This window comes from Puntigrus tetrazona, chromosome 11, assembly GCF_018831695.1.
Source record: "Puntigrus tetrazona isolate hp1 chromosome 11, ASM1883169v1, whole genome shotgun sequence".
NCBI lineage: Eukaryota > Metazoa > Chordata > Actinopteri > Cypriniformes > Cyprinidae > Puntigrus > Puntigrus tetrazona.
Window position 1 is genome coordinate 23,055,361 of NC_056709.1, and position 23,283 is coordinate 23,078,643.

The 23,283-nt window shown below is 35.6% G+C and overlaps 1 protein-coding gene across 3 annotated transcripts; it reads right to left on the reverse strand.

The window, feature by feature from the left end:
* Positions 1-53: 53 nt before the first annotated feature.
* Positions 54-22,887, reverse strand: scml2 (Scm polycomb group protein like 2). 3 transcript variants are annotated; one of them, XM_043252855.1, is made up of 16 exons: positions 22,652-22,887; positions 21,171-21,741; positions 19,634-19,721; positions 19,478-19,549; positions 19,313-19,383; positions 18,851-19,085; positions 18,570-18,658; positions 17,466-17,709; positions 8,710-9,017; positions 7,959-8,070; positions 7,646-7,849; positions 6,062-6,238; positions 5,504-5,629; positions 4,010-4,252; positions 1,697-1,860; positions 54-1,588 (listed from the first exon to the last, which is right to left on the reverse strand). In XM_043252855.1, the coding sequence occupies exons 3-16, from the start codon at positions 19,653-19,655 to the stop codon at positions 1,466-1,468; spliced, it is 2,190 nt and encodes a 729-aa protein (XP_043108790.1). In that variant the 5' UTR covers positions 19,656-19,721; positions 21,171-21,741; positions 22,652-22,887; the 3' UTR covers positions 54-1,465. The 3 variants fall into 3 exon arrangements, with proteins under 3 accessions (XP_043108790.1, XP_043108789.1, XP_043108791.1); XM_043252854.1 differs by lacking the exon at positions 21,171-21,741; XM_043252856.1 differs by lacking the exons at positions 21,171-21,741; positions 22,652-22,887 and having other exon boundaries at positions 4,019-4,252; positions 19,634-20,902.
* Positions 22,888-23,283: the final 396 nt, after the last annotated feature.

Consider the following 23,283-nt stretch of genomic DNA (forward strand, 5'->3'; position numbering starts at 1 on the left):
GAATGGGTGAGCGAATATTTTTGGCAAAATACACACACACACACACACACCTAAACCCAAATGAAATGGTCAAGTTTTTTAAGAAAAGCATATTTAATGAGGTAATGCACCGAAAATATGGTGAAAATGACAACTTCATAAATGCAATTATTTATTCAAACGGTAGAAAAGTGTTCAAATAAGTAAATACAAAATATTTTAACCTGAGTATAAGAGCAAAGTAAATACAGTGTATCTAAAAGGAGCTAAAACGTATGTATATAAATGTGTATCATAACAAAAAGCTCCATCCCCCAAGTCACAAAATCTATTATCAATGATATAAACAGACACAATGCACTCAAAAAAGTTTCTACCCATTAAATAATAAAAAAAAATGCACCGAAGGACAGAACACTGAACTAAATACACATTTATATGATACACAAATAAAAAGAACCACATACATATCTGGGATTACTGCATGCTCTGTACATCATTCAGCATGCAGATAAACCTCTGAATTTCAGGACCGTGTGACTTTATGTCTGCTTCATGTGTGTCACCTGAAGTGCTGGTGTGGACATTAATATACTCAGTTTTTAGAAGGAAAAGACATTATGTTGCAACAAAATATGAATAAATGAAAATGTATTTTACAAATGTCCTGAGTAATTATCTTGAGTTAAACAGCAACAGTAATGAAGTTTGATGAAGAGTCAGAAGTGAAATTTTGTGCTTTTAAAATTGATGCCTTTTATAGGCCATAACACAATTTTTGGTTTATGACTTAAATATCACATTTGTTTTTTTTTTTCTGTTATTTTACAAAACAGCAGAACATTATGAAATATGATTCTGTTATCCCATTCATATGACAGGAACAGTTGATTAAACTGAAAATTACTCAAAATTAAACAAACACTACGTCAAATGGTGAATTTTGATTAACTGGCACCAAAACCCGTCATAGTCTGTCAATGTACAAAGTGTATTTCAAAAACAGTGGAAAGGTGAACATCTGTCAAGCTGTCTGTGCATGTAGACAACACCAGAAACAATACATAAACAACACATTGAAATCCTTTGGGATTCAGCTTTCTCTACCATTGTCTGTAAACGCAGAGTATCGTATCGCTGAGGTACTGAGGTCTGTAGCTGCAGTTTTACACTGAGTTTTTTTTTTTTCTTCTAAATGCGAGGGAACATTCTTGTACAGAATGATTGTACACAATGTCCATGCAAAGTTAGGTAGTTTTGAAAAGTCAATCTGCTAATGATTTTGCATTCGTTTTTGCTACAAAAAACAAAAATATTCAGCTGGTCAGTTTTTTCCTTACCCACTGAGCCAGCAGGAATGAGTACAGCTGAAACAGGTCAACATGTTGGACCTCTGACGATTTCACAGTTAATATCCATGTATCTGTGTACTCTGAAATGCAGAGAACCTGTGTTTTTCTCTGTTGCCCTCTGGTGGATCAAGCTGCTATTTCACCTGTTTGAGTCTCTCAATGTGATGGCAAAGTTTAAGAGCAGGACCCAGTTTAAGCCCCATGTACTTCATGATCATGTCACTCCGTAAAAGCATCAGGGCCTTGCCATCGATCTCCTGCGAAGAAGCAAAACAATCAATCAGTCAATTATAAAATCCACTCATAAATCAAATTCTTAAAAAGCGCAAAAAAAATAAAATAAATAAAAATCCAGAAAATCTCACATGTTTCCTGAAGAGCTCTGCATGTGGGCCCAGTGCTTGTGGATCAGCATCACGCACAAATTGCATCACTTCCTCTATACTCCAGGATGATGGAACTTTACTAGATGTTTTGGTCGTATCCTTCTCTGCTGCTTGATGATCAGGCCCAGTGGTTGAGCTAGCAGCTAGAACACAACCCAAATTAAGATGACAAACATTCATAAGATATAGACACAATACCACACCAACTCGAAAAAAACGAACTCTAACTGTAGTTTTAGCTAATAAATACGGAAATTTATTAAAATTATGCCACTAGGGGTCACTGTAATTTACAAAAATGGAAAATATGATGATCTTTATACACATACACATATATATATAGAGTGTGCTTAACTAAGTAACATTTTTTCCAATATATCGTGTTAATACTTTAATATGCTTTTTTTTGTGGGAGGCAGCATTCATTCCACACATTATGCAGAACATTTATATTTTGTGCACAATGTATGTACCACATATAGCAGAAACAAAAATAATATTCGGATAGCACCAAGTACAGCCCACAACTGAAAGCAGTACATGCTAGATGTCAAAAACCCACAAAATGTTGTGACTTACATGTCATCCTCAGTACTGAAGAATGAAGCATTACGTGCTTTATAATCACAAAGTAATTTAATCTATGTTCATCCTTTTTCTGCCAGTCTCAACTGACGTATGTATTTTTTGGGAAACATGAGCTCTTCTGAAAGGGAGTGCTGGTCTATGCTCCTGGACTCGGTCTCTAAAATGGAAAATAAAACTGAACCCCAAACATCACTCCCACCACGAGATGTTATTTAAATAAATATGGCCCCCTGAGCTGCTAACAGGCTTTAATCCATGTCAAAGCCTATTGTGCTACTTGACATTAGATTAGAGAAAATACATCTGGTCCTGACACAGGCACTCTGCGCAAGACTGATATGGGTGTTTATCCCACGATAGAAATAGATCTCAGTCTCCGAAGAGCAGAGCTGATCATGTAAGCCAAGCTGCTAGACTCAAAGCTTTCTGAGGCAGGTGAGCAATAAAAACTGCTCTGCTTTCAGGACTCAGACTCAAATGTAATGTCTACAAGCACAGACACTGACTTCCAATAAGTGAGTGACTTTATCATTAATAGTTAATAAAAAAAACAATACACTTCAGCTTATGGTGACCACTTACTCAATGACACATGAAATATCGATAAGGTTTAAAGAGTTAGCCTACCCCAAAACAAACTGTCATTAATCACTTAACCCCCATGTCACCCCAAACCAGTAAAAGCTTTGTTTGTCCTCTGAAAACAGAGAGTCTTGTGACTGTCCCATAGACTGCCTATTAACTGTCAAGGTCCAGAAAAGTATGAAAAACATCGTCAGAATACAGAATACATCTGGTTCAATTTGAATGTTATGAAGTGACAAGAATACTTTTTGTATGCAAGGAAAATAAACGACTTTTCAACAATTCGTCTCCTGTGTCTCACCGCGTTACTTTCCGAATTCCGAGTACCCACTGAACGCAAATAGCGTACGCTGTCCTGTATGAGCCGTGACACACAGATCAAATCAAAGCGGACGCTACGGTGACGAATCATTGAACAAAATGATTACTTTTGTTTTCTTTCAATAGAAAGAGCATTCTTGATGCTTCATAACGTTATGGTTGATGGAAAATAGACTATTCGGACAATGTCTTTCATACTTTTCTGGACCATGACAGTCTTATTTGTTTGGCAGTCAATGGGACAGACATAACCCTCCAGGTTTTTTCAAAAAATATCTTAAATTGTGTTCCGAAGAAAAACAAAGCTTTAACTGGTTTGGAACGACATGAGGGTAAATGATTAATGACAAAATATTCATTTTGGGGTGGAGTAACCCTTTACCATAAAATGTATTAATGGAAATTAAATCACTTCCAAAATGAAATAAAGTGTAGCAGGTCTATTTAAAATAAATGAAATTAAGTCTAGTCAACTTCATCATTAATAAACCAACAAGATAGATAGATAGATAGATAGATAGATAGATAGATAGATAGATAGATAGATAGATAGATAGATAGATAGATAGATAGATAGATAGATAGATAGATAGATAGATAGATAGATAGATAGATAGATCAGTAATTGAAAACTTCATGACACTCCATTAACACTATACGATAATTTCACTTCTCAACATTGGTTAACATAGAAGTCTGGTCATCTACAAACAGGGCACTGTAACCAGGCAGAAAAGAAGTCTTCTCACATGTGATTAATAGTGTGTGTGTGAAGGGGTCTAAACAAAGCGTTCTTACATAGCCTACCTTCCACTCGTCTGTGTGTGCGTGCAGGTCCCAGCTCGGAGGGGTTGGAGGAGAGTCTGCGGAGGGGCGGGGGGTGAGAGGGGTAATGTGGGCTGCTCCCGGCCGGGGTGTGATACTCAGATGTGCTCCGTAGTGCGGGGGGTCGGGGGGCAACAGAATTGGAGGCAGAGTCTATCGACTCTTCTGAGAACTGCTGGTCCGTAGTAGCACCATTTTCAGCATGGACAATGGTTTCTGTTACAAAGCGTGAAGTGAAATATTTTCGTTCACACTTAAGGTATAGACACACACGCGTACCATTGAAAAGTTTGTTAGCAACATGTAGTCAATACCTCTTTACCCATCTAAACTTGTTTCAGACTTTCATGATAGGCTTTCTTCATGCCAACTTCACCAAAGTTTGTTCTCAGATTTTGCTCATATAATTATCAATGTTGTTTTTAATAGAAATTATGGTAGTTATATTAGGATATTTTAATGAATGGCGAGTTATACATTTTATTTGACTTTTTTAGAACAATGTAAAAGCTTGGTACTTCCACTTTTGAGAATTTTATTACACAGCTTTGACAGAATATAAATTTGTGCCTATATGATTTTCTTTATGTTATAAAAATGAAATGGAGGAACAAGAGTACATCTAATGAACATAAAATAAAGCTGTGGCTATTTCTCACTATTTTTAAAAACCTAAAATAGAAGATAGACACTACATGAATCCTATACTCCCATATGTGTTATTTTATAGTTTTGCTGTAAAATAATAATAGTGTAAAATAATAAAAAAGAAAGTATAGTTGTGTGTTGAAACAACTACAGTTAGATGGTTTTACTTGCACGTTAGAGACTAACATTTTATATACATTTTACAGTATTTAACAAACTCCCACTAAAATAAATACAGGAGTGGATTCCTGTGTTCTGAATGAATTTAAATCTGATGATTACTAACATGTCTTAGTTTATAATTGATTTCCAATACATGAACTAAAATGTATATATATATATATATATATATATATATATATATATATATATATATATATATATATATATATATATATATATATATATATATATATATATATATATATATATATATATATATATATATATATATATATATATATATATATATATATATATATATATATATATATATATATATATATATATATATATAAATTAAGCACACAACACCAACATCTGGCAAATTTTAACAGCAGTAGAAAAAAATAACCCAAATTGGCAGGTCATTCACAACCTAATAAAAATCAGACACTTAATTAGTTACAGTGTAGACAATTTAATTAGGGGTCTGACTTTAGTAAGTGTTTTAATATGTGCAGTTAATGACTGAATACACAGGCGTTCACCTTCAGTGCGGCCGATCAGAACAGGCTTGGATCTGGTGCAGTTATTGTGGAATTGCTATCATCCACTCTTACACACGATGAGGCAAAAACAGTCCGAGCAGGATCTTACCATCTGAGGGCAGAGCTTCTGTTCTCTGTAGCTTTGGTGACAGGGCAGCGGTGTAGGCCGCTGAATCTCTGTTGAAACGTCTTGTACCTCGTGCTACGGACAAAGCTTCTGAAGTCTCCTCTTTCACTGCAAAAGAAGACAAGAGCAGATATAGATAACTTCTTGCAGACCATATAATTGGTCATACATCAAGACTAGTTTAATTCACATAACATCAGAACTTTAAATAAACTGTTTATTAATACTACAATTTTTTTTAGGAATGAATATATTTATTATTGAATTTTGGTATAAAATAATAACATTTGAATAGTAAAGAGTTAATAGTAAAATGTTTTGCCACATTACGATTCTAAATACGCAGCTCTAACAAACCATATTCTGTTGTATTTATTTTTAATTGACATTTGACTACTTTTAGCACTTAAGCGGATTATTTATTTATTTATTTTATTTATTTTACTCTGTTTTCATTACATTTTATTTTAATTACTGCAAATGCCCATTAGTTTTATTTCCTGTTAACAATAACAACCCTGACAAAAACCATACACATACCTGATTTACTCCTTTCATACGGCTTGTGTGTGTTAGCTGTTAGTGGACTGAATGGCTGGCTGCTGAACAGGTTATCACAATGCAGGTGGTGACAAAGAGTTTCTAGAAAGCGGAGAACGAACGATGCACTGGAGGCAGTGGGGAGCTTGACGTAGTGGATTCCTCCTTCTGAGCGAACTGCATCAAAGTAGAATTTGTGCAGAATTAAACACAAAAATAATTGCATTACTCCTAAACATCACATGGAAGGCATGTATAATCTATTATGCTTTTAGATTATATTAAGTATTTTGACGGTTGGGACTGTTTTTTTTTTTTTGTATGCGTGTCTGTGTGTGTGTGTGGGGGGGTGATATTGGCACTAAATGGGTGCCGATTAAGGGGCCATGGCGTCGCAGCAGATGGCCCCCACAGTCCTAGCGTGGGCCCCACCCCCTGCACGCACACAAATATAGACACGCATACACACATTTCCCCTGGGGACACCCCAATCAAATGCTCCAAACCAGGTTACACACAGATGTCATCCCTTATTACTCGCAGTCTGATGACATCAGCTGTGCACACACACGCACACACGCTTCTCTTTAAATATACACACACCCTTCTCTTTTCAGGTCAGCCACACACCCATGCACTCACTTCTCCTTTTATTGTAAAGCACACACTTGCTGACAGCCTTAAAATAACATACAACTGCACTAATCCTAAAGGAGCTCAAGTCTTACAGCAATATGCCATTGAGCTCTCAAAAAACTTTATTATGAATGATTCTTCCTTCAGGACGTTTTGAAAAATGAACTCCTTCAAACAATGCTTCGTGTCTGTCAAAACATGCATCCCAACTTTAAAGTAGATTTAGAAGTAGATCGGTGATGCTAGCAATTGCAGTTTTCATAGAGTTCAAAAGTAAATCTGTAACTTTAAAAAAATATATATATAATTTTAAATGTATTTCTTATATATATATATATATATATATATATATATATATATATATGTGTGTGTGTGTGTGTGTGTGTGTGTGTGTGTGTGTGTGTGTGTCAAACTCACATTATCACAGTTTATAAAACAGTAATAAAATATGAAAAGAATTGAATTGTTTTAGAGCAAATTCATCTTGATTAATGCAATGCTTCTGTTCACAATAAAAACCTCTGTCTCACAAATAAATTAGGTTTAATAGCTGTCAGCTGATAAATTTAACTACACATATTGATAATACCAATCATCATATCAAACCTTCATTTTCATCAGGCTGTCTTATAAAGTAGTTACAAAAGAAATTAAAATAAAATAAAAAATATATAGTACACTGTATGAAGAATGTTTACTTTATTTTGCTGTCCTTACTAAAATATACAAACTTTAGTGTTCTGCACTCACTAGTAAAAAATAGAGAATATAAATACAGCAGTGACTATAAATGCTGAATTTTAAAAAAGTAAACGTAAAAAAAGCAAAAAATATATTTAAATTTATAATATAATATCGTATCATATCATAAATATATTTTATTTTAAAGCTTCTTCCTTGTCAGAAATGTTCTTCTAATCAAAGGAATGAAAGCAGGTCCAAACTAACCTCTGATGATTTCCCCGCCATCAGACTGAGACTGCAGGAAGCTGAACAGAGCTTTGGGCTGAAACGCACAGTCCACGCAGGCTTGGACCGCATGCTGGAGGACCGTGTTCACGGGACCCGGCCCGAAATGATCAGGCAGCTGCAATAACAGTTTACGGTCCAGGTGTGGCCCTGGGTCTCCGTGTTTATTCACATACACACAAACTGCGAGAGGAGGGAGCGGATAGTCAGGTGAAGCGCACTACAAAACCATCAGAATACTGTGGGGTACATGGTGTGGTAGAAAATAAAAGGCAGGAAGATAAAAGCCTACCCGTGGACACAACTCCTGACTCTCTTGTTGTCTGCAGACTAGACAGTCTCCCATCTGACACGGAGGAAGACAACGTGGTGCTTGAAAGTGAATGGGGAACCTTTTGTTTCCTCTGTAATGAGAGCAAGAGATAAAACACCAACACTCACTCTCACAAAACAAGCCCATTATTTGCCCACCTTCTCAGAACCATGGCAGAAGACTACGAGTGCCTTATCTCGACCGCGACAGACAACCGAAGTCAATACAGCATGTTTAATGTACCGTTCATGGGGAAGAATTATAACAGAAGTGTTCATGTTTAATATGAGTAATTGCTCATGACATACGGCCCACAATCAAACAATAGATGCAGAATGATCAGTAGCTGAGGCAATCCCCCATTTATTTCTTTAAACCATTATATTGGATACCAATGACAAATTAACATACAAAAGTCAAAATGTTTTATTTTGTATTCCTCAGAAAAAGGAAAATCGTACAGGTTTGACACGCGTGCGAGTTCATGGCAGACACTGCAATATTATTTACACACTATTGTGTTACTTGTTAATACTTTTAAACTTTCAGCTTTTATTTGAACTGTAATCATTTTGTAATGTGTTTTTTTAAAAATGCAAAAATGGAAAATAATGTTTTTTTAAAAAAAAAAACACTATTAAAACACTGATTAAATGACAACATTTTTAGGTGAACGACTTCATAAAAATGACCCAAGCAAAAAAAAAAAAAAAAAAAAATGCAGTTGTACCTTGCTGCCGGGTTTAGGTCCTCTCTTTTTATATGGTTTGGGTGTGAGCGGTGAGCTCATGGGACTCTTGGCTGCGTTGGACTGTGCTTGGCCATTCGGTGATGTCCCGACTGCAGCTGCTGCTGCTGCTGCCGCCTCGGCTGCTGCTTTTAGCATGGCGATGGTCTGGCTCTTGGGTCTCCTCCCTCGTACCCCCTTGCGCACAGGCAGAGGGGGCAGGGGGTGAGGCAGGCGGTACGGGGACTGCATGGAGCGCCAAGACTGACTGGACTGGCCCAGTGCCGGAGTAACGGTCTTTGAAAATGTGACTTAAGGGAAAAAAGAAAAAGATTATTCAAAATATTATAATACTATATCATAATAACATTAAGCTAATTTTACTGCATATATATATATATATATATATATATATATATATATATATATATATATATATATATATATATATATATCCCCCTTGATGACAAACAAGAGTTACTACATGTATTATGGTAGTTCCATTGAAATGCTTTTGAGCATAACACAAATATCAAAATATTTGAATATTCTATACTGTACTATGGTACAATTGTGCTCATAAGATTACATAACCCTTGCAGAATATGTTACTAATTTTAACTAAATAAAAGGGAGCATGTTTTTTTTTTTTTTTAGTACTGTCCTGAATACGCCATTTCACATAACTGTGTTTATATATACACTCCACAAGACAAAAACAATAACTAATTCAGAAAAAATTACCCTGTTCAAGTTTACATAACCTATATCCTAATAATCTGTGTTGCTTCCTGGATGATCCACGACATTCAGGACAGTTTAAAATAAACAACAGCATGCCATTTTTATGATCCTACTAATTTTGTTAAAATTGGTAAGATTTTGCATATTCTGCAAGGGGCGTGTATATTTATGAGCACAACTGTATATACAGTGGTGGCCAAAATTTTGCCATTCTTTGCAATAATCCAGTGATATTTTTGTTTGACAGCAGCCAGTGCTTCATACAGAGATCTGATCTCATCATCATCCAACAAACGAAGACAGACTAAATCCAGAGGTCCGTGAAAACATCTCTTTAAAAAAACACTGTTGTCAGACTCTTTGTGCAATCAAACTCTTTTATTTATAAAGTGCTTTTAACAATACAGATTGTGTCAAAGCGCTGAACAATCCCAAATTGGAGAATAGAGTGATAGTAATGTATAATTACAAGACAAAAAAATAAATAACTCACTGGATTATTACAAATGAATGGCAAAATGGAAAATGTTTGGAAAAGTAAACTGATATTTCTTACTGACACACTACAGCAAAAGATACTAATTACTGACTTGAAACCTTTTTTATAGATGGTGGAAATATAGCTTTTTTTTTCATTTTGGCCACCACTTTATTAAAGTACTAAGATTCCATTACTGCACCATTCTTTTTCTCTTTTTTTTAACGGGCCCTTATTTTTGATACTAGTCTGGTCACTAGTTGTTGCTACTGCAATGTATTAGAACCTACAAGATGATTTAATTTAACCATTGTTTTATTGAGCCACATGTGCAATATCCACAAATTGAAAGAGAGGATTTATACTGACAATAAACATTAATTTCACCTATCTGGGTCTTACAAAATCTCATTGGCTACCACACAAACCCCCACTGCTCGGCTAACTCAAATAACTAATAATAATAATAATAATAAATTATACATTTTAAAAAATGGGAAAAATGTGTGACTTGTACATAAGTAAAAGTCACTTCTTTTCCAGTTTGATTCAAATTGGTTCTTATCCTGAGTGGACTGAGTGAATTCAACAGTCGAGCCACAAACTTTGATATTTTCCCCTTTGAATCTGGCCACTCAGAGGCTCTTCATACTGCTGAACTCTCTTCCTCAGAGGCCATTTTAGATTTTGCATATTAGAAGCATCACATTACAGCCCTGAAAGCGGCTGATTAATACCAGGCAGTGCAAAAATTGAGTTATCCAGGGATCCTCTTCAAGATGGGAGTGAAGCGAGACTGTTTCAGCTGGCCATTGTGCCCCACAGGAGGCATGTGCTTTTCAGCACACTATTGTTTTGTAGGCCTCCCCCCAATGGCACTCTGGTCAAAGGCTTCTTTTCTGAGGCCAACAGGTAATCCTCATTAGGAAGAAAGACTAACCCCCTTTCCCGCTTATATGAGTGCGTTATCAAGCTGTGGGACAAGATGTGATGGGTGTACAACAGCTACGAAAAGAGTTTGCAGTTAGAAATGCATCTCTGCAGTTTATTCCAAAGTCATTTTATCATGCACAGAACGACAAACTATTTTCTATTAATATTACCGAGCTGGCATGTTAATGCATAATTCATTTTGTTGCTGGTTCAAAATGCAGTGCCTGCTTTATAGTCTCGTTTGAAAAAGCACCTTACGGTTTTCTTTAAAGCACTTTATATGCACTAAAAAACTAAATATCTTTTTGCATTAAAAACAAATACGCAAGAAACGGCTCTGCAGAAAATAAAAAGAAAAGGGAAAAAAAAGAGACAATAGACAGCGCTCTGAGTTATACGTTCATTTTAAATTCATCAAATGCATCCACGCGAGTTTGCTAATGAAAAATTTATTCTCCGAAGCGCGGACCCTGCCGTGCAGACCAAAAATTTTCAATATTCACAAATCACTTTCCCTCTCCTCTGCTTGAAAACCCGCAATATCAGATATCTGCAGTTCAGCATGAACGAGGTGAAGGTGTAAAATAGCACAAATCGATGCTTTCCGAGTATCAAACGACAACGCAGTGAAATCTCCGGTGCACGCACGCCTCCTTCAGACCGATGGCACCGAATTCACCTATTATTTCCTCTGTACGGGCCATCTCTAAGATCAGATAAACTTCTCATATTACAGGGCGGCTGCCGGGCGGTCAGCAGAAGTCGGCTTTGCTAAGTACATCTGGGAGCTTTCACAGAGTCCTCCGTGCAGCTGCTCTCCTGGGCCTCGATAGGGGAACGGCCAAAGAAATGAAGCTGGAGACGCGTACGTTTAATGAGGACAGGAGAAAGAGCATGCGGGGAATGGACGAGTGTTATCTTTCATTTAAGAGCGGCCGATTCTCATTCAAATATCTAACGGATATAAAAGCAGGCACAATGAGAATCAAGCATAATGGGCATGCAAAACGGAAGCCAAGACTTTCAGAAGCTTCGTCGCGGATAACGTCCCAAATCAACACAAATCGTTCTAAGGCGAAGTGTGCTTCTCGATCCAGCGACCCGGTGACCCCTAGACTGACTCCCGGACCGCAGACACACACTTTTCAGCACGACCCGAGTGGCGTCTGGTCAGGGGAGAGGTTGCGACCGATGTGGGATGAAGGCGTCTGGGCAAAACCAGTCTAATTACTTCATCTCTTCCACAATATTTACATTTCGCCCCACACCGAACTCGAACGCCAGGGCAATCTGTCTACGGCTGACTGCAGCTTCAACTCAGCAGGAACTAGAACCACATGTTGTGGGGGAGTAATGCCGAAAAAGTGTGTGCGTGTGTGTGCGTGCGCGTTTCTGCGTCCATGCATATGCGTGTGTGTGGTAAAAGGGGATATAGGGTTCCCTGAGCCCTAGGCAATTTAATGAAACAATGCAATCTGTTAAAGAGCCGAAGTCAAAACAGCTCGAGCGGTTTCAACAAAAACCTTTCAATATTTTTGTGGCTTCTGTACATTACTCTGAGATTTTGCTTTTACGGGGCAACAGGATTTTTTTTCATGCAAATGGAAATTAGTTAAAGCTCGAAATCAGCAGCCGAATCACTCTACCTGGTGCACATTTATTTTCTTGCTCAAATCAAATTTCGGAGGGAAATTCGGCAAAACGCTTTTTCTTTGTTTGCAATTTACAATACATACATGTATACATAACTTTATGCCTGACCACATATTAAAAAAAAAAAAAAAATTGTGGCAAGCCATGTTCACAATTGATACACTTACTAGTATATTTTCGATTACTAGTAAATGTGACTAGCATCTTACTACACAGTAAATAAGCATTAGTGACCAGTTAAATAGCCTAAACTATTGCTAGTAGTTATTCCCATGCTGTTATAGTGGAAAAAAAATTCTTCATTACTGTAATTTCCCTGTTAAATACAGTGGAGATCTGTATTAACTGAATAGTGTGCACTTCAACTGTTGCAGATAGCGATTCAATAATATTTAACTGTACCATGTATAAGTTATTCTGACTAGCCACTGCATACTAAAAAACTAGCGCAAGTAGTGATATTAATTTATTGCTATTAAATACATACTAATCGCTATTAGAATAAGTGCCAACATCAAATAAACAATTACTGCTTTAATAAAAAAGCCACTAGCCACTAATGCATCACTTGTCAAAACAAGCAACATAAATATAAATACCGCTTGATTTAACAGAATAAACATTACAACGGCTTGCCACAGTCTTTCAGCTCAATGAATGGTTTTCACAAATAGAGAAATAAAAGTGGAGCGTCGGCGCAACACGAAGGAAATAAAAGCAACAGGAATTAAAGCTTTGCAAAAACACACTCCAGTTAAACTCATGTGACCTCAACGCTCAAGCCACTAAAACAAAGCAACAGACAGCAGAGACAAAAGCCTCGGAAATACAACCAGAGAAACTCACCGAAACGCCAACTTTCAACTATATCCGCGTCGTGCGTAAATCTGAAGCCGGTGTAAATCTTCCTCTCGGTGGAAAATGGCTGTTTTTAAAGCGACAGGAGAACCGGAGCTCGCGCTCACTTTCGCGCCCGGTTTGAACAGCAGCGGCGGCGGCGGCGGAGGAGGCGCATGACAAAGCCCGTGCCGGCGGAGCCCTGATCGGGCAATATCTGATTAATATGGAGGCGGGGACCAGGAGAGGAGGAGGCGGGGGTGAAAGAAGACGAGGGGGGAGACTGGGGGTCGGATTCGTGCTATCAGGCTGTCTTTAACTGTAAGGCGCTGCATATAACAAGATCTTTCATTACAATTTATTTGTATGCTGAAGAAAAAAATGACTTTTACCTTACAGATGTAGCTTTTCTCAGATTTAGTCTACGTGTGATGAAGCATTCACAAATAATAGCTATATGTGACCCAGGACCACAAAACCAGTCATAATTATACATCATCTGAAAGCTGAATATATAAGATTGTCATGGATACATGGTTACAATAAGACAGTATTTGGCCGAGTTACAACTATTAACTAAATCTTGAATCTGAGGGTGCTAAAAATCGAAATCTTCAGAAAAGTTGTCCAAATTAAAGTTCTTATCAATGCACATAGTTAATACCCTAATAAAAGTATAAAATTTATCATTTTGGCTCATACAATGAATGGGTGGTTTTTGCTTAAAATATTATTTTATATTACGACTATTTTTGTGCTCCAGGACACATAGACAGATAATAAATATTATATAAATAAATGATGAATTAATAAATAAATTACTAGTATTGTGTAGATTTTGTCTACAATTCAAGGCATTTTACATAAATAATACTAACAATAATTTCATTTTTATTTCTGAATAAAAATAACAACAATCATTAATAATAAAAATATGTATGATATATAATAATATTTAATATATAATAATATTTATGTTTCGACTTAAAATGTACATTTATGCATGCATTAAAAACAAAGGCATTTGAAAACTATATAAAAACAATTGTATAAAAATATTACTTGATAAATTTGCCAAATGGGCTAGTTTTAGTAGCAACTGACAAACTTTCGCGTTTTACAAAAAAATCCAAACCCCTATAATCATCAGTCTTCTGCCTTTTCAAAGCTCCTCCCAGGCTTTTAGGGTTGAAGGGGGTAAAAGGTTAATGGAGATCAGATTCAGAGCGCCCCGGCTTGAAGCAAATGAGTACAGAGAGGCATGAATAACGCTCCTGCTGGAGGTATTTATGTGCTTATACCCCGGCGGGTTTATTCTCGTACCCACACCTCAGTCTGGCACAGAATCCCCTGCTAAAACCAAACAAATCCTGCTCCGGTCTTTGATATTTGCTATGAAATTATGCAAATATAGCAAAGATTATTACAAACACAAACAGGCTACAGCCAAATTAGTTTTGTCTGCATTGTCTCACACGTTTATTCTAAATGCTTTAAGCCACCTAGTTTGTGAGATGTGTGAAAGCGCCAACACTTATGAAGAAAACTTGCCCTGTTGTTCTCACTTCAGGTGTGAGAACAGCAGAAGAGGTGAGCGCATAACTAATAAGCGTAGCCTACCTAGGGCCAATAAACAGCTCTAAAAATACCACAATGAGGCATGAAGAACATCATTTAGGCAAAGGCTCTAAACAAAAGCTTTTTATGATTATCATTAAGAAACATTATAATTAAATTCATTTATAAATCAAATGAAAATCATAAATTAAAAAAAAACTAAATTAAATAAATATTGATGCGAGGATTTTTTTATAACAATGTTAAAAAGATATATATATATATATATATATATATATATATATATATATATATATATATATATTATTTATTTATTTATTTTATATATTATTTATTTTTATTTTTTTTTCTTCTTCTTCTTCTTTTCATTCTTTAAAGAAAAATTAAGCTGAAACCCTATTTAAATTAAAAAGACAGAAAAGTTTAATTTATCCGTAAACCAACTGATGATCTGAACCACATGTTCATCCTTTGTCTTGTGTCCACAGCTTGACTTTCCATTGTCCCAAGCACTCATTAATGTTGTTCTTTGCTACATTATTAATACATGCTCACATGTGCGCAGTGTGCTACGTGCTGGCTAGAAAAAAAAAAACAGAAAAAAAATAAGACCTCATTCAAACACCCACAGGGACATTTTTTTTTTCATCGCTCATTATAAAGGTGGCGCTCGCTAATGATCAGTTAAAACTACTATGCGAGGCAAATGAAGACAAATCACACAAAAAGAGAAGGAAGAATACAGTTCCTGCTCTCGTGCCTCCGTTCAAAGCTCACTCAAATGGCATCAGAATTTATCTGAACCATCTGAGTTTTCATTTTTGTATATAAAATGTGCTTACTAAGTGAGTACTTAAATTGACAAAAAGTGGAAAAATCATAACCACAGTTACTAATCAACTGCTAATATGAACATATGCACACTTTATAGTTGAAGGCCCTGGTTCCTGACTAGGATAAATGGTAAACATCTCCCAACAATATCCTTTCTGTCTGGTCATGTCCGCTCTGGTAAAAACAGGAAGAGAGCAGTAAACATGCCTTGAAAGTATTGAGAGGAAGAACTGATAGGATACACATAACTGCCATCATTCATCAAGAACTCAGTTTTCATTCACTTCACATTAATTATTCTGCCAGAGCCATTTAAACAGCAACAACAGACAGCGATGAATCTATAGGATGTGATGGTTTATGGCACATCGGAAAATGATATGTGCAGTAAATAGAAATTAGGTGTCTGCTGTGTGTCTGATTGTTGCTCACTCTTAGAAAAAGAGAGATCTTTCCTTTATATAAGCATTCTCTAAGTCATTATAAACTAAATGTTCACTATTAACACTCCTTAAATGTTACTTGAATTAAACAAATTAATTAGATGGTTAATTAGAATCCATTTGTAAAACAATGTATTTGAATAAAAAAAATGCAAGCATGTATAAATGCATTTTGCAATGACATTTAGAAATGGAAAAAAAGAAATATTAAAAATGAAAAAGAAATCCATAATATGAAGAGTTAAAAAAAAAGCTTCTTTATGTAGCGGAGACAGCAGCAACGTCCTTATTGATAAAGGGAAAAGTTATGGTAGATGATTATGTGTTAAAAGACCAATTTTTTTATTTTTTATATATTCTAGAACTTTAAAATCTATAAAAGCTATATTTTCTACTAGATTTGACATGAATGGTCTTATTAAAATAAGTTACACTACATAACAGTTTTTACTTTTAGTAAGCATGAAACTACTGGGAGAAAAAAGACAAATAAGGTAATGGAAGCTATTACAAAACTTGAACTTGCTATATATATATATATATATATATATATATATATATATATATATATATATATATATATATATATATATATATATATATATATATATATATAATAATCATTAAATAATTTCACCTTGAAAAATGTGTTCTCGGTTTTTAAAATTATACATATTTTAAATATCATGGCACATTTCATTTACAATTAAGCATTTAGTGTGTGTTTTGGTACCTTAAAGTTACATATTAGTACTTAAAGTGTACGTAAAGGTACTTCCCCACTGACAGCTTTTGTACTTTTTTTGAGTGCAGAGTGTATGGTTTCCACTAAAAATATCATTAACAATGGTTTTCAGGACGTATTCTATTAGGATTTAGTGGTTAGAAGGAAATCAAATGAGACCCACAGTGTCTATTACAAGTACACTAGTGTAGAGAATCAATTCTTTTAATTAAAAAAAAAAAAAAAAAACAATATAATAAATAAATAAATATATATATATATATATATATATATATATATATATATATATATATATATATATATATATATGTGTGTGTGTATAAATAAATAAATAAATATATATATATATATATATATATATATATATATATATATATATATATATATATATATATATATATATATATATATATATATATATATATAAACAGACTTGAAGACCCATCTGACCTAAACACATAGGATTTAGGATTTAGGACCGTAGCGACCTCTAGCGGTCAGAGACTGTACTCACAGCAGTTGCCGGGAGGTTGCAGACTGTGGCTGGTCAGTTGACACCAGCCCACGGGGAAGATATCCCTGGAGTCGTACTGACACCAGTAATCGAAAGCTCCTCTCCAGCCATCAAACATGATGAATATCTTGTCCCCTCTCACCTCTCCGATGGTAGCAGGACAGATGAGGTAGGGATTCTTTCGGTCCACCGCTTCCAGTTTCATACCAGGTTTAAAGAAGTTCTGAGTAGGTTTGGGCGGCTCCTGAGGCATTCACAGGGAACAGACCACACATATACAAATTTATTAAATATGGTATGTAGCACGTTTATTTTTATTTGTCAAAACATCAGAAATATCGATTTTCTTTTTTTTATATATGCTGTTTATACCACTGGTCAAACGTTTGGAATATTTGAAAGCCTTAAAGTGATCAAAAGTGAAAGTAAAGACATTCATCTTCTTAAAATAGAATCTCTTTTTTAAAATAAAGCTGTTCATTGAATGTTCCGTGCAATATATAGATGAAACGATACACAGATAGATCGATACTAATATATAAATATATACTAATATATTTAATTATATTTTGAAGTTAACAAATAACTTAAAAATAACACAATAAATACATGATAACAATTTTAAAAATTATTTTCGGCAATAAAATAAAAAACATATCTGTTTTGGAAAACAATTCTGCACACACAAAAAACACATACATACATACATACACATATATTCAACATTTTTTAGACTGGTGTAATTAAAAATCAGCTTTGCCATCACAGGAATACATTAAATCTAATTTAAAATATCAAATATATTATAATAGAAAACAGTTATCAAAGTTATTTTAAATGGTAATATTTACAATATTTAGCAGGAATAAATAACCTCTGTAAGCATAAGAGACTTCTCTTAAAACAGTATAATGCGTAATTTAATTATTCCAAACATTTGACTGGCAGTGTATGCTAAAATATGAATATTGGTTTGTTGCGTTACAACAAGTTTGTTGCATTATTTTTAACTGCGATGCAACCCCACCACCTTCTATTTATTCAGGCTTGTTCGTGCATACTAAGAAAACTCTGTTAATAAGGTTTGCAAATTGAAGCAATTACCTTTTTAAAGGCTGAAGCTGGAGCCATCTCTGCCCCACTTAATGTTTTTAATAAGAACATGGGCCATGAAGAGGCATTCATTCTGAACCCTAATAACGAGAAATAAACATACAACCAGAAGCGTTTAATGAACAAAAAGAAGAAATGCACATCGCTATAAATGCTCACTTTAAAGTCCTTACTTCGCTGTATATAAGAGAAACAAATGCTAGATGCCGATGATGCCGCATTGACCTCAAAACCTAAGCTAACCTCTTTGAAGTTTTTAAGAAGTATTTTACCCAGCGGCGGCTGCAGCATGTCCCCGCTCTTCTCACACGTGCCGATGGGCTGAATGTCCGAGGAGTCAACCAGTCGCCAGAAATCATTGGTGCTGTCGCTGCCGTCCAGTCTGAGCCGCAGACGCACGCCCATTAATCCCATCACGGAGGCGATGCACATCGAGGTGGAATTCCTCGGGTCACAAGCCTCCACTTTCATCCCCACTCCAAAATCATTACCGGGAGGGACTCTGGACTGGAGAGGGGGAGGTCATGAGCAAAGACAGGAAATCTTCATCAGCAAATAGTATAAAGATTACAGCGATAACAAATTCGATTTCTGCTCAAGAAAAGCTGGTTAAAGCTGGTTTTTAACATTACTTTTCACCGTTACTGTTAACCTCCAGACTTTTTAAACAAACGGATGGCCCTCTATTCGGGGCAGAAAGGCAGCGGCGTTATTAACGGACTGAAGGGCTCTACCTGTCTGAAACAGCAGGGGGAAGCAGGACAGGACGAGGTCTCTCTCAAGTACATTTCCCAGCTGAACGGCTCTGAGGAATGAAAAGGCGGGAGGAACGTTCACCGGGAAGAATGAGATCAAAGATTTGTTTCCTTACAGGTTAATAAAGAAAGAGAAGGCTGTACCGATGAGCTTTTGCGAAGGACGCGAATCCTCATTATTCCTCCCCGATTTCTCCTTATTGCTGTATTTTCCGTCTGCGGTTCAAAATGTCAAAACAGGTCTGAGATCAATAGCACGGTATTTATAACTTAATACGAAAAAGGACAGAGGAGTAGCACCTTTCTGGTGGGTTTTGCCCATGGTGACCTGGAGCACCACATGAAGTGGACAGAAACTGGACGGCCAGCACAGCTCTTACACAGACAGCTGAAAGAACGAACGAAAGGAAGAAATACTGCAGAAATACAAATAACATTTCATTTTATTTATTAAACTACCACCCATAAGTTTGAGGTATTGGAAAGAAAGAAACACTTTTATTCAGCGAAGACTCATTCATTTTAAACACTGATAACAATAAGAAAAGTTTGCTCAGAATCAAATCAGCGTAATGATTTCTGAAGAAACCTTTGCTTTCCCATTACAGGAATAAATTTGAATTATACTATATGCAATAACATTTTAAAAATATTACCGTTTTAGTGTATTTTCAATCCAGCAGATTGGTGAGCATATGATTAAAAAAGCATTAAAAAACGCCACACTTATAACCCTGAACAGTAGTACACTATAAATAGAAATATTTAAAACCATTTTTAAAACATAAGATCGATATAATTCAGATCATTTTTACTGAGATCTCTCCGTCTCTTTCATCACAAGAGAGATCAGCTTTGGCTCATGAGTTCACGAACCCTGCCGCGGAAACCATATTACAGCATTACGGAAGACAGGGATTACTTTATACTCCCTTCTGGCATCTGAGTGCAATTTATTCCGCCAACATTGCACCGTCCGAAAAAAAAAGAAAAGAAAAAGATTATCACTAAATCACAAATACCTTTAGAGAATCAAAGCGCGACTAAGAAAAGCTTTTCTTCTATTTGACATCATAATAAGTTACTGCAGCTTCTGAGGGACCCTGCGCTCCCTGATCAAAGCCCCGGCTCGCTCAGCCAGTGATAAGTCACATCTCAGTTTGGAGAAAATTGGCTGCAGCTGACGTCCTGTGCGAGCTGACACCAGGATGAGGAACTTCCTTTTTATTCCTCTGTTAGTCCACTTAATGTTTCTCGATGGGATATTCAACAAAGCTCAATGAAAAACAAGTTTGCAGAAGGGAAATACTTAAGCAAATGTAATATGCCTTCGGTATTTAAAAGTCTGTAAACCAAATCTAATTTGTACGATTATGCGCTTTTAGGTCTGTTTTAAGTTTTGTTTTATAAGCCTTGTTATTATGCCTATCATCCGTTAAATATTAATTTAAGACTACGCAAATCAGGTGGTTATGAAGGTTCAACTACGCGCCGAAAGAAATGGTCATAAAAATCAGAAGTTAGTCATTAAAAAAAATAGCGAGCGAATTTTGCAAAGAATTAAATGTAAAATTCTAAAAAAAAAAAAAAAAAAAAAAAGAAAGCCAGATAGCATTTCCTCGTACAATATGCCTCAATAATATATATAACATCATTAAAAAAAACAATTCAGAGAATTTAGATATATTATTTAAAAATACATTGCCATAAAACATAAATAAATAAATAAAAATCACTGGAAATATAAAGGCAGTTATAGACGTATCAGAACTACAAAATGCTTTTTCAAAAAGTTTTTTCAAGAGATTAAATAATAAAACTTTTACTTTTTTCTTACTTGTTTATCCAGGATTCAGGGAAAACTCCAGATGATGCTACAACCAAAAATTCCCAAAAAACAAGTCCATTTTGCAAGAAAAAAGAGATAGAGTCCTTTCAATGTCACACCAGTGTGTCTGCTCTGAAAATACTAGCCACTTGTGTCTAGATAGCAGACAACCTCTCTTTCTCTCTCTCTCTCTCTCTCTCTCCTCTCTCCCCCTCTTCTCCTCCTCATTCTTCTGTCTTAAGCTGTGAATCCCATTCAGAGAGTCGTCATAAAGATTCCAAACCGCCATAAAAAGGTCATTAGCCAGTGTGCGTTTGTGGGAGTCTGCAGCAGCACATGAAAAGGATTCCAACACCTCCCATTAACAGATGATGTCTACATTTTGTGCTCTCTCTCTGCCGTCTGTCTTTTCAAGGCCCTTGCACCACACCCCCCAGACAGGAAGCTTTCTCTTTAGACATGGCTGCTTTAAAGCAGGGAGGGGGTGAAAATGGATATTATGAACTCACAGATGAAGAGAATGCCAAGAGATGCCCAGATGTAATTCATCTCGTGCATCCATGTGATGAGGTATTTTATTCTTTAAAAAAAAAAAAAAAAAAAAGTTCTGGTTTCATCAAAAAGTGCTCGTTAAGATAAATAAATAAAAAAAGCATTAGAATAATACATGCAAATCCCTCCGATCATCATGTAAACATTGTTATGCAGAGTTCTGTTTTGCCACAGGATTAATTTTTAATGAACTTTCGTACTGTTTTCATGTGTGCATGAAATTAAAGTTCTTATAGTTCACTATAAATCATTAAAATGTGTATTGCTTGAAATAAAAATAAAAATAAATGCAATAAAATACAATTAAACAGATACTTTAAAATACAGACATAATTTTTTTTTTTTTAATAAAAACGAAAATAATATCTCAGTGATAGCCTCCTAAAATAACATATGAATGACGCATATGTTCCTTCAATTGAATTAAATATTATATTGCATTAAGCGTGTTAAAATTAAAAAATGCACAATCAAATTATAGAAGTAACTTTTTTCTAAGACAAAATAACTGAAACAAGCTAAACAGTGAATAGTCGTTTGCCAATTACGCGACAGACGCTTCTATAAGAAAAGCAGTTGAAAATTACAATAATTATTTTCATTGTTTTATTAAGCAAATATATGCCTGTAATACATAACAAATAACCTATATCGGAAATACTTCCCGATGCGCTGAACACAGTTTTCCGCGTGCGTTCAGCGCTAGTGTACCAATTAGAGAGAAGCAGCTGTTTTAGTTCAGGGACGAATACACAGGACGCGCATAAACAACATCATCATCATCATCATCATCACCCTACGCGTAAACGCGCATTCAACTTCCGCATCGGTGTAATTACTGGGAAATTTAACAGACGCATTACATGCACAATACACCCCAGCACAAATGATTCGCCGTGATAAATGTGGAAAAAATGCGCCACTCATATTTTGCTCACCGTGTAAGGTCAGATATAGCTGCTGTTCCGCTTTACTTTCCATTGGTTGCGTTAGGCCGCCATGTTTCGCACGTCCGCGCATGTCCAGCAGCATCTGCGCCTTCACGTTTATATCAATGGGACACTGAAGGGCCACATATCGTTTCGCGTTGGTCAAAGTGATTTTCAAACGATGCTGCTTTACAAATCCACGTTTCCGGGCGGGAACGATCCGAAATGAGGTGAACCTAAAAAGTGGAAGCAGCCTAGAATGAAATCCGAGTGTATGTGTGATGTGCACTGCTTGAGGATTGTTACTGAGTTGAGAAAAAAATGTAAATGTGAAGTTGTTCAATGCGCATTGCATTAATTAAACGCAAAAATGCAATTTATGAAGCGTTCATAATGACTAAATTGGCATTCATTGTTTATTATCTGGTTAGGCCTATCGCAAGACTCATAATACACACACACACACACACACACACACACACACACATATATATATATATATATATATATATATATATATATATATATATATATATATATATATATATATATAATTTAAATTATATTTAAAAAGGGGGTTTGCTTATAGAAATAGTATTGCATTAAATATATAAGAGTCTACTGCTGTAAATAACACGTAT